Source organism: Lagenorhynchus albirostris, chromosome 2 (assembly GCF_949774975.1).
Source record: "Lagenorhynchus albirostris chromosome 2, mLagAlb1.1, whole genome shotgun sequence".
Taxonomy (NCBI): domain Eukaryota; kingdom Metazoa; phylum Chordata; class Mammalia; order Artiodactyla; family Delphinidae; genus Lagenorhynchus; species Lagenorhynchus albirostris.
The window spans coordinates 120159995-120175622 of record NC_083096.1 but is presented as its reverse complement, the minus strand read 5'-3'; the positions used below and the strand labels follow the sequence as shown (position 1 = coordinate 120175622).

The following is a 15628-nucleotide window of genomic DNA, read 5'->3' as shown; positions in this document are numbered from 1 at the left end:
CCCTTCCCTCAGAGAAAATTCAGACACTCCCATATGTATAAACAAATGCTGGGAAGTTGCAATTCTCTTTCATGCAAAGTACATTTTCTCGGGCAGCTCTAAGCCCCGTGTGTGTTCTAAGGCTGCTGACATGGGCTTTCCACTGAGCCACAAGAAAGTGTGTCATTCTTTCTCTTCCACAGCCTGTCTCCTGTCCCCAGGGGACTCAGCAGCAACCAATCCATAACTTGTCCTCTCTCTCATAAACCCTCTCTAATCCCCCAGGCCTTTTCTAATACAGCTTTTCCATTTATTCATGTATCACCAGCCATGACTTGTTCTGTTCCAAGGCGGGGATTGACCAAATGAATAAAAATATATGTTTATTTGGGACGTAGGATAGCAAAGGCTTGGGAAGCAGGCAGACTTTCTTCCTCAGATTCCCATGTACTAGTTGTGTAACCATAGTTATTTTCCTTTCCTAAGCCTCAGTTTCTTCATCTGTGAAATGGGGATAGCGTGCCTGCCTCATAGTGTTGTGGCAAGAACCAAATAAGAGAATTCATGTGTAATTTGGAGCAGAGCGTGTAGCACCTGGTGATCACTCTCTAAATGGCCAGGACAGTGTGGATGATGCTCTCAGCCTTTCTGGCATCTGGGGTCCTAGGGCCTGAATCTTTTTCATCCTTCTGTGCCTGACACATAATAATCAAGTCATTTTTGTTTCAAAGACAAAAATGCAGGATTTCGCCTTCCAAGGCCATTCAACTAAGTAAAGCAAGGAGCAGGACATGGTTGGTCTCAGTCTGCCATGTCCAGGCATTTAAAAGAAGAGGCTTGTACGAGAAGTGCAGTGGAAAGGTGTATATTTCCTGGGAGTCTGGCATTCCCTAATAGTCTATAAGCAGACCTTTAAGCAAAGGAGGGCCTTTATGAGTTGTTTAGTCTGTTGGGTGACGTTTCTTGGATGATGTGGTGAGATTCTTAAGTAAGAATCTCATTTCATTCACTTATAAATGAATGGAACAAACCCAACATTGGGTTCCAGTAAAGTAAGCCCCATTTGTGTCTCAGGCTGCACAAAGTAGACTGCAGCAATGCTCTCCAAGCATCTGCGTCTCACTTGTGCCCTTGAGATGAACGCTTGCCGTCCCTCCTTAGAGCGTGGAGATGACCTGAGTTTCTACTCTGGCAGTGGTGCTAGACCTCCTCGGAAGAATGCGGATTTCTTCACATTTCCGCACACGGTCCTGTACATTTCTGGCTTGTACTTTCTCCTGTGTAGAATGAGGAGATTGGCTAGATTATCTCTAAGATATTCTAGCACTGAAGATCACATTTTCAGCCCCAATTTAAGAGCTTCTTTATATTTCCTGAAGGGAAACTTCTTTATATTTCCTGAAGGGATCTTCACCAATCACTGCCTGGGGGACTGGCTTTTATGTTGAGTGTGGTGTGAAAGGCATACATCTTTCAAGTTGACCTCAGCTTTCCTCTTTTACCTTTTCTCTTTTGTTCCTGCTTCTTCTCTTCTTTAAAGACGTCAAGTAAAGCCAACAGTGATGAATCAGGTTTACTTTTCTTTTGGTGACGGTGAAATCGGTGAGTGGAGAGGTTTCGTCCTGTCTCAGTCTAGGTAGACTCCATTCCCTTCTCATTGCCTGTTTTCCTTTTGCTCGTTCACGTCTCCCTTACTGAAATTTCCCTGGAGCTTTAGCATGTTCTCTCTTCGTCATGTCTTTCCCTTTGTGATCTAAGATTTTCTGTGGGTAGTGCCAGTTTTCTGCAACCAGCCATGGAAAGCAGCGCTGCTTAAACTCAAAAGACCCAGCAGATCCCCTGTGAGTGTGGCTCGCACAGAGGTGGGGCGATGGTGGGACGCTGTGAAACACCTCCAGATGCATGAGTACGGAGCTGGGTAAACAGTGTACACTCACTGCTTGGTTTCCATCTGTTTCATCTGGGTGATGACAGCACCTCGGACTGGGTGCAAAGATTTCTCCAGTGCTGGTCAAACGGTGGCCTGAACATACAGCAGGCTGGGAACCAGAGGTGACTATTTCAGCAGATCTGGGCTGCAGCTGAGCCTGTTTCTGCCAAGCCAGGGGTTGTCTTGGTCTCAGTGGAGCCGGGACTTCTGTAGCATTGTTACGCTCTGGGCTGTAATCCTGACATTTCAACCTCTTGGACACTGAAGAGTGGTTGGGCCTCGCATCTTCAGCCACGACTCCCATTCAGCCTGCTTTGTGACTTGACATTTCTGGCATTTAGGCCTCTTTCTAAGCGTGTATTAACACATTGGGGGTCCCTATCAGAGAGGGAACAGGGAGCCCAGGAAGTGGGATAGTGGCCCTGTGTTGATGTCTTTAGATCACTGCCCTCTGTCTTTGTTGGGGATTCCTGGTGAGGACTCTGCTAGGGTGTCAGGAGGAGCCATCAGAGCCCCCCTTGTTAGAGGGGAGACACACAGCTAAGCCGTGTCACCTTCGAAACTCTGCATTCCTGTCAGCTCTGGAGAAAATTACCTCCTTCTCTCATCACAAGGAAAGAGTAACTGTTTAAGGACAGGCCATTTGCAAAGACCAAGACCCTGATAGAAAGGCACGTAACCCCCTGCTCTAGTTTGGGTTTCCACAGAAGCTGAACCTGAGACAGGAATTCCAGGGTGCATTAGTTATACGGGAGAGGATCCCGAAAACGGGAGGAAGGATATCAGCAAAGGACGTGTTATCAAGCAAGCTGTCCCTGGGGACAGCTGGTACCTGATCCCCCCCGGGAAAGTCTGGGATACAGTGTAGCACGGGTGCCTCCGGGTCATCCCACCTGAGACGTGAAGGATCTGCTGGCCAGACAGTCTCGGGCAAAGAGATGCAAGGGGTGAAGTAATAAAGGCCACGGGGATGTGGTGGAGCACCGGCAGCTTTGCTACAGCTGTTATCCCAGATTCACCTTCCGAAGGAGCTTGTCATTTTCTTTACAGAGAATAAATCCAAAACTCAGAAAAGCAGCTGAGCCTCAAGGTCACAGAGCCAGTTCTTGAGATTCAAGGTCACAAGGATCCAGGTTTCCTGACTCCGGTTCTAGTACTCTTTCCACTTGGCTACTCAAGGCAGAAATCTAAATTTGTAATGATTTATGAGGCGTATGGTATCAGATTAATGGAACAATATTCCCTTTCTGTCGTGGATTTGTTGGTCTTTTTCTAAGTGAAAAATTGTCAAAGGGATTCAATCCTGAGAGCCAGAGAAAGAGCAAAAAATGGCTGAAAGTGTAAATAAAGTCTCCCAGGAAGATCATATTTTTGAAGGTATTCATTATTCATGTCTTTCTGTCACTGTCATGTCTTAAGTGTTTACTTGGGCTTCTAGCTTTTTGCTTTTCCAAGGACAAGCCTGATCCATTCTAGAAGAGCCTGACAGCCATCACCTTAACAATGGCTTATTAATATCTAGGTTATTTAAGATGCGGAGGAAACATTTATCACAGAAGAGCAGCTTCTCAACGTGTCCCGCCAGGTGCGATGACGCCTGTGCCTCGTGCATATCATGCATTTGTGGAGCTCCTCTGGATGAAAGGGTCAGGATTGCTTATAAAGCATTGCGTTAGGTGAGCGTGGGCTTGCTCTTCGATTCCGAAATGCCCACAAGCCTTTGGTAATGCTGAGAGTGAAGCACCTGTGTGATTCCCAAGGCTGAGCCAGAGGCTTTAAGCAGCCTGCACCATAACCAGCTTACACCAAGGGGAACACGTGCTTAGGATGCTGACTGTGGCCGCCGGCAGAAACAAAGCCCCTAGCTGACCGGAAGTGTTTACATTGGAAATAAAATGCCTGGGTGCGACTCTGAACTCATGGGACCAGCTAGAAACATGACAGGTTATTCTGAGGTTTGGGCTAATCATGGGATTAGCCAAAGACCACGTAAAAGTGGAGAAGAGGCTTGGAGATTCCATCTACATTTTCTCTAATTGTTGGATGCATTTTGGTTGCTGAGTTATGTCTCCATTTTCTTATTTATCTGAGGCCAAAAGTGTAAGTCCTACTATGTGATCATTTATAAACTTTTGGAAAAGGGAGCTTCATATTGGAAAAGCTTGTCCAAGTCTTTCTTTAGAATTCCCAGAAGGGAATTGCTAGGTTTTAAGGTCAGCACATTTTTTTAAGGCATTGGGTGCATCTGGTCTCCAGAAACGGGAGACCGTTTTCATACTCCCTTTTCTAGTAGTTTCTGGTATCTCTTCCCTTAGATCTTCTTCAGTTACAGATGTGTCATTCCTTTTTACTTTGCCAGCCTGATAAGTAGAAAATGATATAACGTCATTGCTTTAATTTGTATTCCTTTGAATATTACTGTGATATTTTTTCTTGTGGCTATTGCCTATTCGCATGTCATATGAAGTTGCCTGTTCTTGAAGGACACTGATAATGCTCTCCTCCCCTGCCCTACCCTTCTCTGCTGCCGGAATAACTTTAACTAAGCCAGGTGTTCCATTGCCTCTTCCCTTGGGTCCCTATATAGCTATGGGCTGGCTAGAGAGTAACTGTGAGACCCTGGGGAGATGGACCACCCACTAGAACTGCTCCCAGCTCAGGGCATCACCTGCCTGTGTGTGCAAATTAGACCAACTGGTAACTTCTGGTTAACAAACCTGTTTGGCAGAAGGGATTTCAATTGGGGATAATCCTCATTCACTTCAATAAAGCAGGGAATGAGTCCGGACAAGGGGGTCCACTTTTTACTCTCTAAAGTCAGACCTTTCTGTGTTTTGTTGTTGGTATCGCTTGCTCTGTGTTGCCAACTTTTGAACTCAAAATGTGTTTTGTTTAAAAAAAATAAACATGGGCTTCCCTGGTGGCGCAGTGGTTGAGAGTCCGCCTGCCAATGCAGGGGACGCGGGTTCGTGCCCCGGTCCGGGAAGATCCCACATGACGCGAAGTGGCTGGGCCCATGAGCCATGGCCGCTGAGCCTGTGCGTCCGGAGCCTGTGCTCTGCAACGGGAGAGGCCACAACAGTGAGAGGCCCGCATACCGCAAAAAAAACCCAAAAAACAAAAAACAACATGACTTTCTTTGAGTGACTTACTTTTGCCTTCTAAGGAAGTGACTGGACGGGGACAACCATATTCTATATCAGGCCATCGACTCGGAGCCCCTTCATTTCTCATTTTCCTCTGTCTGGGGTGGTGCTCTGGGCTGCTGTTTTTGAGAGAAGGGTCTGTTAAAATCAAGAAATATTCACCCTTTTGGTATTTGCCCAGAGTTGGGCCCCTTGGAAATGGGCAACTTTCCCCATTTGGGTGTGTTCTTTAGGACCTTTCCTACTGGCTTAACGAGTTGGCTCGATCTGTATTTTTTTTTTAACATCTTTATTGGAGTATAATTGCTTTACAATGTTGTGTTAGTTTATGCTTTATAACAAAGTGAATCAGCTATACATATACATACGTTCCCATATCCCCTCCCTCTTGTGTCTCCCTCCCTCCCACCCTCCCTATCCCACCCCTCTAGGTGGTCACAAAGCACCGAGCTGATCTCCCTGTGCTATGCGGCTGCTTCCCACTAGCTATCTATTTTACGTTTGTTAGTGTATATATGTCCATGCCACTCTCTCACTTTGTCCCAGCTTACCCTTCCCCCTCCGCATATCCTCAAGTCCATTCTCTAGTAGGTCTGTGTCTATTCCTGTCTTACCCCTAGGTTCTTCATGACATTTTTTTTTCCTTAGATTCCATATATATGTGTTAGCATACGGTATTTGTCTTTCTGTTTCTGACTTACTTCACTCTGCATGACAGACTCTAGGTCCATCCACCTCATTACAAATAGCTCAATTTCGTTTCTTTTTATGGCTGAGTAATATTCCATTGTATATATGTGCCACATCTTCTTTATCCATTCATCTGTTGATGGATACTTAGGTTGTTTCCATCTCCTGGCTATTGTAAATAGAGCTGCAATGAACATTGTGGTGCATGACTCTTTTTGAATTATGGTTTTCTCAGGGTATATGCCCAGTGTTGGGATTGCTGGGTCGTATGGTAGTTCTATTTGTAGTTTTTTAAGGAAGCTCCATACTGTTTTCCATAGTGGCTGTATAAACCTACATTCCCACCAACAGTGCAAGAGGGTTCCCTTTTCTCCACACCCTCTCCAGCATTTATTGTTTCTAGATTTTTTGATGATGGCCATTCTGACGGGTGTGAGATGATATCTCATTGGTCTGTATAAGTGGTGAGGAGATATCAGCTGTCTGTGTCGAAGATGAGCTATAGGCCAGGTAGATGCTAATCAGGAGAGAAGTAAAGCTGAACGTGGCCCAGTCCGCCTGAAATTGGGTATATTTATTTCCCCCAGGAATTTTCTTGTATATGGGATGTGGCCTATTCTCTTGGAACACCATCAAGATAATGAAAAGGAGAAAACAGAGAGCATGAACCAACAGCATGAACGCAACCTGCAACAGGTTAGCGAGGTGTCGGGCACAAGGTTTATACCCTGCATGCAGGACCCTTTCTTTCCCACTAGAGGGCACTCTTGTCACTCTTAAAGCGATAGTACCTGGGAAAAACTGGTTGCTTCTCAGTTGAAGTCCCCAGAAGCACACTGCATTTAAGATGCTACTTTGTGTCTCAGCTTCCATTCTCAAGGTGTGTTATGAACATAACACTCTCCAGCCCAGACAGGAATGGGAAGATTAGTGTCTGGAAACTTCTGTTGTAAGTTAAGCATAGTCAGTCCTTGCTTATTTGTGTTTCATTAATGAGATGTGATTGTAGCCCTGGGACTTTTTTACACTTGCAGAAGCAATGTCTACTTTTGAAGTGCTGTACATCCAGTCTGCTCTTCTCCTTTGCCCACATACTTGGTGTAAATGTGGCTGCAGCAGGTTTACAAGAAGGTCGGTGGAAGATGAGGACTTGATCCTCTGTGTTGATCCTGTTTATTTTGGGAGAGCTGCAGAGTACCCGTGGTTGGGGTGGGTCAGCCTGACAGGAGATTTTCCATTTAGAGAGGATTTAAAATTTCAAGCAAGGGAAATGCAAGCCATATTTTACTCACTCAATACATCAGGGAGTGCTACCATTTAAAAAAACCACCATTCTGACTTCTGGGGTTTCCAGGTCATCTGGCAGCTGCTGTATGGGATCAGTTCCTTGACCCTTGGTCAGAAGTTCCTCCAGATTACAAGGCATCTCTTTATGGACATCTTTGCATTTACATCAGTCTTTTCTTAAAAAATTTGTCAGCCTTGGAGGATGTGCGAGATGACTTGCCCTTTCCTTGTAAGAATGAGGAGTGACTCCCCCCCTAGAATGTCACCAGTGTTAATCAGTAGAGCTGCTGGCAGTGCTATTCCTGTTGGGGGTATAGGTTTTGGGAGTGGTTGTTGCTTGGCGACCAGCACAGTGACAGCTTGCTTTCTGGCTCCTTGAAACTAAATTTCCACAGGAAGAGCATAGAGGACTCACATAGCAAATATTCCCCCCTCCCACCCCCGATCCATGACTACTACTACCAGCATCATTACTAGCTAGTAACTATATAGCATTACTATGCTCCAGACATGGTTTATTTTTGTTTATTTTCATAAGTTTATGTTTTAGAACAGGCTTAGATTTACAGAAAAACCGTGAAGACAGTACAGAGAGTTCTCATATGGCCTGTACCCAGTTTCCCTTATTATTAACAAATTAGTAGGCACATTTGTCACAGTTAGTAGACCAATGTTGGTGGTACATTACTATTAACTAAAGCCCGGACTTTATTCGGGTTTCTTTAGTTTTGACCCACTGTGCTTTTTCTGCTCCAGGGCTCCATTTAGGATACCACATCATATTTTTATTTATTTATTTATTTATTTATTTGTTTGTTTGTTTGGCTGCACCAGGTCTTAGTTGCGGCAGGCGGGATCTTTTATTGCAGCATGTGGGATCCAGTTCCCTGACCAGGGATCGAACCTGGGCCCCCTGCATTGGGAGCACGGAGTCTTAACCACTGGACCACCAGGGAAGTCCCGATACCACATCATATTAATTGTCATGTCTCCTTAAGAGCCCCTTGGCTGTGGCAGCTTCCCAGACTTCCCTTGCTTTTGATGGCCTTGACAGTTTTGAAGAGCGCTGGTCAGGTATTTTGTAGAATGTCCCTCTGTTGGAATTTGTCTGAGGTCTTCTCATGGTTAGAGTGGGGTTACAGATTTTTTTTTTTTTTTTTGCGGTACGCGGGCCTCTCACTGTCGTGGCCTCTCCCGTTGCAGAGCACAGGCTCCGGATGCGCAGGCTCAGCGGCCATGGCTCACGGGCCCAGCCGCTCCGCGGCATGTGGGATCCTCCCGGACCGGGGCACCAACTCCGGTGCCCCTGCATCGGCAGGCGGACTCTCAACCACTGCGCCACCAGGGAAGCCCTGGGTTACAGATTTTGAGAGGAAGACCTCAGAGATAAAATGCCGTTCCCATCACATCCCATCAAGGGCACATACTGTCCACATGATTTGTCATGGTTGATGTTGACCTTTGTCACCTAGCTGCAGTAGTGTTTAGCAGGTGTCTTTCCTGTAAAGTTACTACTCCCGTATCCAGACTGTGTTCTTGGAAAAAAGTCACTGTGTGGAGCCCACACTTAGGAGTGGGGAGTTCTGCTTCACCTCCTTGAGGGCAGAGTAGCTACACAAATTCTTTGCAGTTCTCCCGCCCAGGCAATTGATCTCTTCTCATCCATGTATTTCTTTATTCAGTTGTTTATTTGCATCAGTATGGATATTCATGGAGATTTATTTTATACTTCGGGTTATCATAAAATATTACTTTTCTTTTTTGCTCAGATTGTTCCAGCTTTGGCCACTGGGAGCTCTTTCCATTGCTCTGTGTCCTCTGACCTACTTCTATCATTGTGAGATGGTTGTTGTTCTTTTGAGTACTTTCTTATTTTCTGACACAAGATACTCCAGGCTCATATTAACATTTCCTGCCCTAGGTCTAGAATCAGTCGTTTCTCTGAGGGTGGTATTAAAACCAAGATCTGGGCACTAAGTGTTCTTGTTGCTACAGGGTTGCTGTTGCTTAGAGGCCCTCTCAGTGGACAGAGCAGGGAAATGAATGTGTATGTACTAATTTATAAATTGATGTGTATGTAACCATCTATATCTGTATTAAGCTAAACATGAGCATACTGATGTCTGCAATTCTAATCCATTACCACGTGGCCCATTCTGGCCTCCTCCCCTTGAGGATCTGTGATCTCCTACTCCAACAGTATGGTAAACTTGGCTCCCACCATCCGCCATGTATTTACTTAATTGTTCAGTTCCAGTATGCATGTATAGCAGTGTCAGAATTGTTGACAGGACCCCCATGGAAAATAACTGTATCCACTAGAGTACAGTGCTGCTTACCTACAGTTTCCTTTGCCATAGTTTTACAGACTTCTTATTTCCAAAGTTGCTTAGGGAGCACCTTTTTTTTTTTTTTCTCCACTCCTTTCAGTGAGGTTGTTTCATACATTTGTAATACAGTTAGATTGTTTGGTCACATTCTGCATTTCATCTTGGGATTCCCCTAACCTTTTACATGATTTAAAAAAAAATTACATATATTAAAGTTCACTCTTTGTGGGTTTTGAGAAATGCAGGTATCGCCATTACAGTGTCATAGAGAATAGCTTCATCACCCTATGAATTCTCTGTGCTTCCCCAGCTCACCTATTTAACCCTTCCCCAATCCACTGATTTCGTTTTTTTTGGAGCAGGAAAGGCCATAACCTCACTTTATTTGTATTTCCTCCTTACCCAAAATCATCAAAATAGGAACAGAGATGGGCAGGGAAAAGGGCTGAAAATTTGTTCAATCCACATGTTCTCAGGGCTATCCCAGAGAGCACTTGAGGCCGAGTGCCTGTTGGAGTAGCCGCAGATCCAACACGAATTCCTCATGCCTTGGCCTGAAGTCTTCACAGATCGGTGGCGTGAGCCCTGCAATTCTCATCCTTTGCCCATCTTGACGTAAGGCAGGAAAGTGGACTGAAATGCTCCTTTCTGATGGGCAAGGCAAATCAGAACCCATGGTGTACTTACTGCACCTTTGGTGCTACAGGGGCAAAACCTGAAGCTGCTTCCAAGGCTCTAGACACTTGCAGGCAGGGCTAGAGGCCGATGGTGTAAGAGCGGCCTGTGGGGTTCTGAGTAGCAGAACAGACTGGTGCTGTCACAGCCCACTCATACCACACCATCTTGGAATTGCTGCATCTCCAGAAACGCACACAGGTGGTCTGGCCTTCACGCACGGTAATGGGCTGCTTAATGGGGAAGAGGGTGGGAAACCATGAAAACATCTCAGGAGAGAGAGTCTCTGGACAGATACTCAGAGTGATGTCCTGATAAAGCACAGTCTCAAAGTAGGCTGCAAACCCATGCAGCACTGTGTTCACCTCCTCGGGAAACTCCAAGGTGCAGTAGCGCTTGTTGTCAATCATAGGATCTCTGTTGGGACGGCTGAAGGTAAAACAGGGCTGGGGTGCAGACGGCTGGTGGAAATTGTGCAGCCACAGCACATAAAGCATCTCAAACTGGGCTTCAGGGTGGCGGTCCTTTTCCCGACAGGCTCGGACCTCATTGTACAGCGTGGAGGACAAGATGGGAGCTAGAAAGGAGGTACACTCCCCGGGAATGCTCACGCCATCATCCGGTGACAGCTCATGATCCGCTTAGGACCCCAGAAGCTCACCGACAGTCATATCCGCCATTCCCGCATGTCCGATGAGACTGCTGTCACCTGGCTTCCCCATTCTTCAAGCTGCCGGTTCTCCAGCGTCACCACGGCATTTGGGTTCTTCTCCACAGTGTACAGCTTTATCCTCCAGTCTGCCTGCTTGGCTGCCCGCAGGGAAGTGTTCACCCACTGTTCCCAGCACCGTCAGCACTTGGACATTGGTGTCCTTCTCTTCCCCTGGCACTCGGTCTAACAGACATTCATAGATGGCCTGCTGGTATCGAGAGTATTTGATAGGGTCCTTTTTAAACACTTCGTATGTCTGAGATTCCAGATTATCCATCAGTGGCTGGAGTGGGGACCGCAGGTAGTCTTCATAGCCCTTGGCAAAGAGTTCATAGGCGTTGGGTGGAGTTCAATTCTGGCTCCAGTTTTCCAAGTACTGGAGGCAGGAGCAGAACTCTTTCTATGAGTGGTGGTTGGTGCCTGTGATAATGAATTGCACATCCAACTTGAGGAGTTGGAAGATCAGCCTCTGGTGCATCTTAGAAAGAACAGGAAATCCCTTCTTATTGGTCAGGAAAATGCTGGTGGGGAGAATGGTTGCTTTGATGGGCTTCCCCAAGTCAACGATCAATGACATGATTAGATGGGAGGTCAGCACCAGTTTCGAGAGCCACCGCAATCCTCTTGCTATAATCACACAAGGTCCGGAAGTTGTGCCACCACATCCATGTCTTCTCCTCTCCACCGCGCTCCTCTGTGTGTGAAGTTGGCACATCTCTCAGGTCCTCTGGTGCCACCAGTGGCACCCACATCCAGAACATGGAGGAGTGGTGGCCAGTGGGATGTGGTTGGTCAAAACTCTCGCCAAGTTTGTGTTATCGTCCTGATTCAGGGGAAGCAGGAAAGCTGGAAGACCCAAATAGGCCCCAAAATTCAGCTCCTGTAACATAGCTGCCTCGGAGTTCCTGCGGATCTTCTCCACTTTTGAGTCTGGACGAATCCATGGAGAAAGCTTCCCCACAATTAGTGTATTCCAGTCCCTTCTTGACAGCAGTAGGTCTGATCGTGCCTGAGGGCCTGGCCGATTCTTAGCAGGTTCCTGAGTGAACTCCCTCTTGAAACATGGGTGGTACACAGGCATACAGAGGAAATCAAACCCCTGCTTGGCCACAGCCCCCAGTGTGTCAGCCATTTCGGGGGTGCAATTCAGGTCACTCCCGCTGGACGCGCGACTTCCACTGGCACCGCCGACCACCATCTCCTCCACCTTTTCCCTCGCACTGTCCACGCTGAGATTCCCTGACCCCACTGATCTTTTTAACTGTCTCTGTGGTTTTGCTTTTTCCAGAACATCGTATCGTGTAATTGTAATAATACAGAACATAGCCTTTTCAGATTGGCTTCTTTCACTTAGCAAAATGTATTTAAGATTTATTCATGTCTTTTCATGGCTTGCTTTTCATGGTAGCTCATTTATTTTTATAATATTTCATTGTGTGGATATACTTCAATTTGTTTATCCAGTCACCTATTTAAGGACATCTTGGTTGCTTCCAAGTTTTGGTGGCTATGAATAAAGCTGCTATAATATTTGCTTGCAGGTTTTTGTGTGGACATAGTTCTGAAGTCAGTTGGGTAAGTACCAAGGAGTGTGATTGCTGGATTATATGCTAAGACTATATTTAGCTTTGTAAGAAATCGTCAAACTGTCTTCCAAATTGGTTGTGCCATTTTGTATTCGTGCCAGTGAAGGATGAGTGTTCCTGTTGCTCTTTTTCCTTGCCAGCAATTGCCATTGTCAATTTTCTTTTTTGTATTTTAGCCATTCTAATAGGTATGGCTATAAGGTATGCTGTGGTATCTCGTTGCTTTATTTTGTAATTTCCTAATAATGATGTAAAACATTTTTGTCATATCTTATTTGTCATCTATATACCTTCTTTGGTGAAATCTCTGCTCAGATCTTTTGTCCATTTTTATTGGGCTTTCTTACTGTTGAATTTCATGAGTTCTTTGGATACAAGTCCTTTGTCAGATATGTGTTTGCAAATATCTGCAAATTTCTGTGGCTTCTCTTTTCATTCTTTTAACAGTCTTTTGCAGAGCAGAAGTTTTTAATGTTAATAATGTCCAATTTAGATCATGCTTTTGGTGATGCTTCTAAAAACTCATCTCCAAACCCAAGGTAGCCTGGATTTTTTCCTTTGTTCTCTTCTAAGAATTTTATAGATTTGCATTTACATTTAGGTCTGTGATCCAGTTTGAGTTAATTTTTATGAGACATGTGTTTAGCCCTGTGTTTAGTTTTTTTTTTTTGCATGTGGATATTCAGTTGTTCCAGCACCGTTACTTAAAAAGACTATCCTTTCTCCATTGTCAAAGGTCACTTGACTATTTGTGTGGATCTGCTTCTGGGCTCTCTATTCTGTTCCATTGATGTATGTGTCTGTTCTTTCACCAGTACTGTGCTGTTTGGATTACTGTAGCTTTACTGTAAGTTTTGAAATCATTTGGTGTGATTCCTCTAATTTTTTTGTTCTTCAGTATTGTGTTTGCTCTTCTAGGTCTTTCGGTCCAGGCATGGTTTTAAGTCCTTTACATATATTAACTCATTTAGTCCTCACAGTAACCCACTAAGAGGCCCGAAGAGGCTAAGTGGCCTGTTCAAAGTCACATAGCAAATAAGTGGGGGAGGCAGGACCCAAGCCTCAGCAGTGTGGCTGCAGTCTCTGGCTCACATCCACCCACCAGGTGACCTCTGAAGGTAATAAAGAAGGGATCCTTGTTTATTTTTGACACCTTAATGAGAATACTTAGAGGCGATTTCCTGAACCCATTGTCTTGGGAAACAGGCAGCATAGTGGGGAGTCTCAGAGTTCTTGCTTTAATTTCAGAGACTTAGGTTGACACCTTGGTAGGGTTCCCAGCTCAGCCACTTGCCACCTTCATGATCTTGGGCATACTCCTAAACATCACCATTTCCTCATCCATAAACTGTGGCTACCGTTTCTACCCATTTGTTAAGGAGAATAAGCAAGCAACACAGTGTGTGTATTTTACATGATAAAAACACTAGGTAAATACCAAGAGCTATCATTAGATAATAGTGAAAGCTACTAATTACCAGGTACTTACTCACTGACAGGCACTGCTCTAAGTGCTTTGTACATTATCATTTTTAATCCTTGTAAGCAATATGATAGCTACTGTTATCCCTGCACTAACTAAGGTACCTGTAAGCAAGAGAGAGGTTGATTCTTCCTGGCTTAAGTTTTTGTTTTTTTTTAATATACATTTTTAATCCAAATCTTGTGGTGTACCTTTTTTTAAAATAAATTTATTTATTTTTATTTATTTATTATTTTTGGCTGTGTTGGGTTCTCATTGCTATGTGCTGGCTTGCTCTAGTTGCTGCGAGTGGGGGCTACTCTTCGTTGCGGTGTGTGGGCTTCTCTTGTTGCCGAGCACAGGCTCTAGAGTGCGCAGGCTTCAGTAGGCGTGGCGTGTGGGCTCAGTAGTTGTGGCTCGCAGGCTCTCGATGCGTGGGCTCAGTAGTTGTGGTGCACAGGCTTAGTTGCTCCGCAGCATGTGGGATCCTCCCGGACCAGGGCTTGAACACGTGTCCCCTGCATTGGCAAGCAGATTCTTAACCACTGCGCCACCAGGGAAGCCCCCTGGCTTAAGTTTTAAAAAATAAAAAAAAGAAGGATAAAAAGGATAAGAAGGAGGGGGAGAGGATTAGAGGGGGAGCAGGGGGAGGAGGGGGAGGGGAAGAAGAAGAAGAAAATACATTTTTTAAAAGATACTGGAGTTACTCAAAGAATGAATCAGTCCCTAAGCATCCAGCCCGGGCTGGGTAGGGACCAGGGGCAACCCCAGAAACTGCAGCAGCAGACATTGATGGACCTGCTCTCCAGACTATATAAAGGTGCATAAAGGTGCCTCAACACCAAGAGCCCCTGTCACTGGGTTTCAAATTCCTAGGCTAGAGAAGTTAATTGGCCTGACTCAATAATTTATAGGAATACTTACTATATGTGAGGCACTGTGCTACATGCTTTACATGAGTTAGTTAACTGAATCTTCACATCCACCCTATGTCATTGTTCCTGTTTTACGGATGGGGAAACTGAGGCAGGAGATGTTAAGTAACTTGCCCAAAGTTATGCAGATAGGTGTTGTGGAGACAGGTTCCAGAGCCTGCCCTGTTATTTATGGCACTGAACTACCCTCCCCCCCCCACACCCACAGAGGGTCTGAATACATAGTTCTTTCTGGGATGGTTGTTGAGACTTTCAGAGGAGGCATTATTTGAACTGGCTATTAAAGGATGAGTAGGAGTTTATAGGTGGATTAGAAGGGAAAGAGTATTTCAAGTAGAGGAGCCAATATGAGTTAAAGCACAGGTGGATGAAAGTATGTAATGTGTTCAGAAAATGACTAATAATTGCGGAGGTCAAGGGGTAGAAGGGAATGGCTGGTGATTAAACTCAGAAGGTTAAAGCTAATGCAGTAGGCATTGGGGAGCTCTCAAAAGAATTTAAGCAGGGGAGTAATTGTCTAGACATGTTTCGAAACACTCCTGTGGTAGCAGTGTGGAGGCTGGCTTGAACGTGTGTCAGAATAGTTCGAAGGTAGGGGGACCTGCTGGAAGGCTCTACCATAGTCTAGATAAGACAGTGCATCAGCTTCTGAATAAGACAACAGACGTTCCTGCTTTTGGTGGTTTGGGGAAGTTGTACTTCACAGAGTGAAGGAAGAGATGCTACAGGTTCATCAGAGTCCCATTGGGAAATGCTACCTTATTAGTCTCCGAGAGTACTCCATGAAGTAGCCAGTCTGGGAACTGTTTGTCACTATTTAAACCAAGATAAGGGACTTGCACCAGAATGTAAATCAAGGCACTGCTTCCTTCATTGAGAAAGTCGTGGCATGCACC

At 45.2% G+C, this 15628-nt stretch overlaps 1 protein-coding gene and 1 pseudogene across 8 annotated transcripts in view; one reads left to right on the top strand and one right to left on the bottom strand.

Annotated features, from left to right (window-relative positions):
• ST6GALNAC3 (ST6 N-acetylgalactosaminide alpha-2,6-sialyltransferase 3) overlaps positions 1 to 15628 on the top strand; it is a 655315-nt gene that overhangs the window by 74449 nt on the left and 565238 nt on the right. For 7 of the 8 annotated variants that reach the window (XM_060139734.1, XM_060139727.1, XM_060139725.1 and 4 more), the window contains exon 1: positions 6384 to 6441. The exons of the other annotated variant lie outside the window; for it this stretch is intronic. In XM_060139734.1, coding sequence (XP_059995717.1) covers positions 6409 to 6441 — 33 coding nt within the window. In that variant the 5' untranslated portion in view covers positions 6384 to 6408. Of the gene's footprint in view, positions 1 to 6383; positions 6442 to 15628 lie in introns of those variants that run through there. 8 annotated transcript variants of the gene reach the window in all.
• Positions 10053 to 11950, bottom strand: LOC132516117 (protein arginine N-methyltransferase 5-like; annotated as a pseudogene).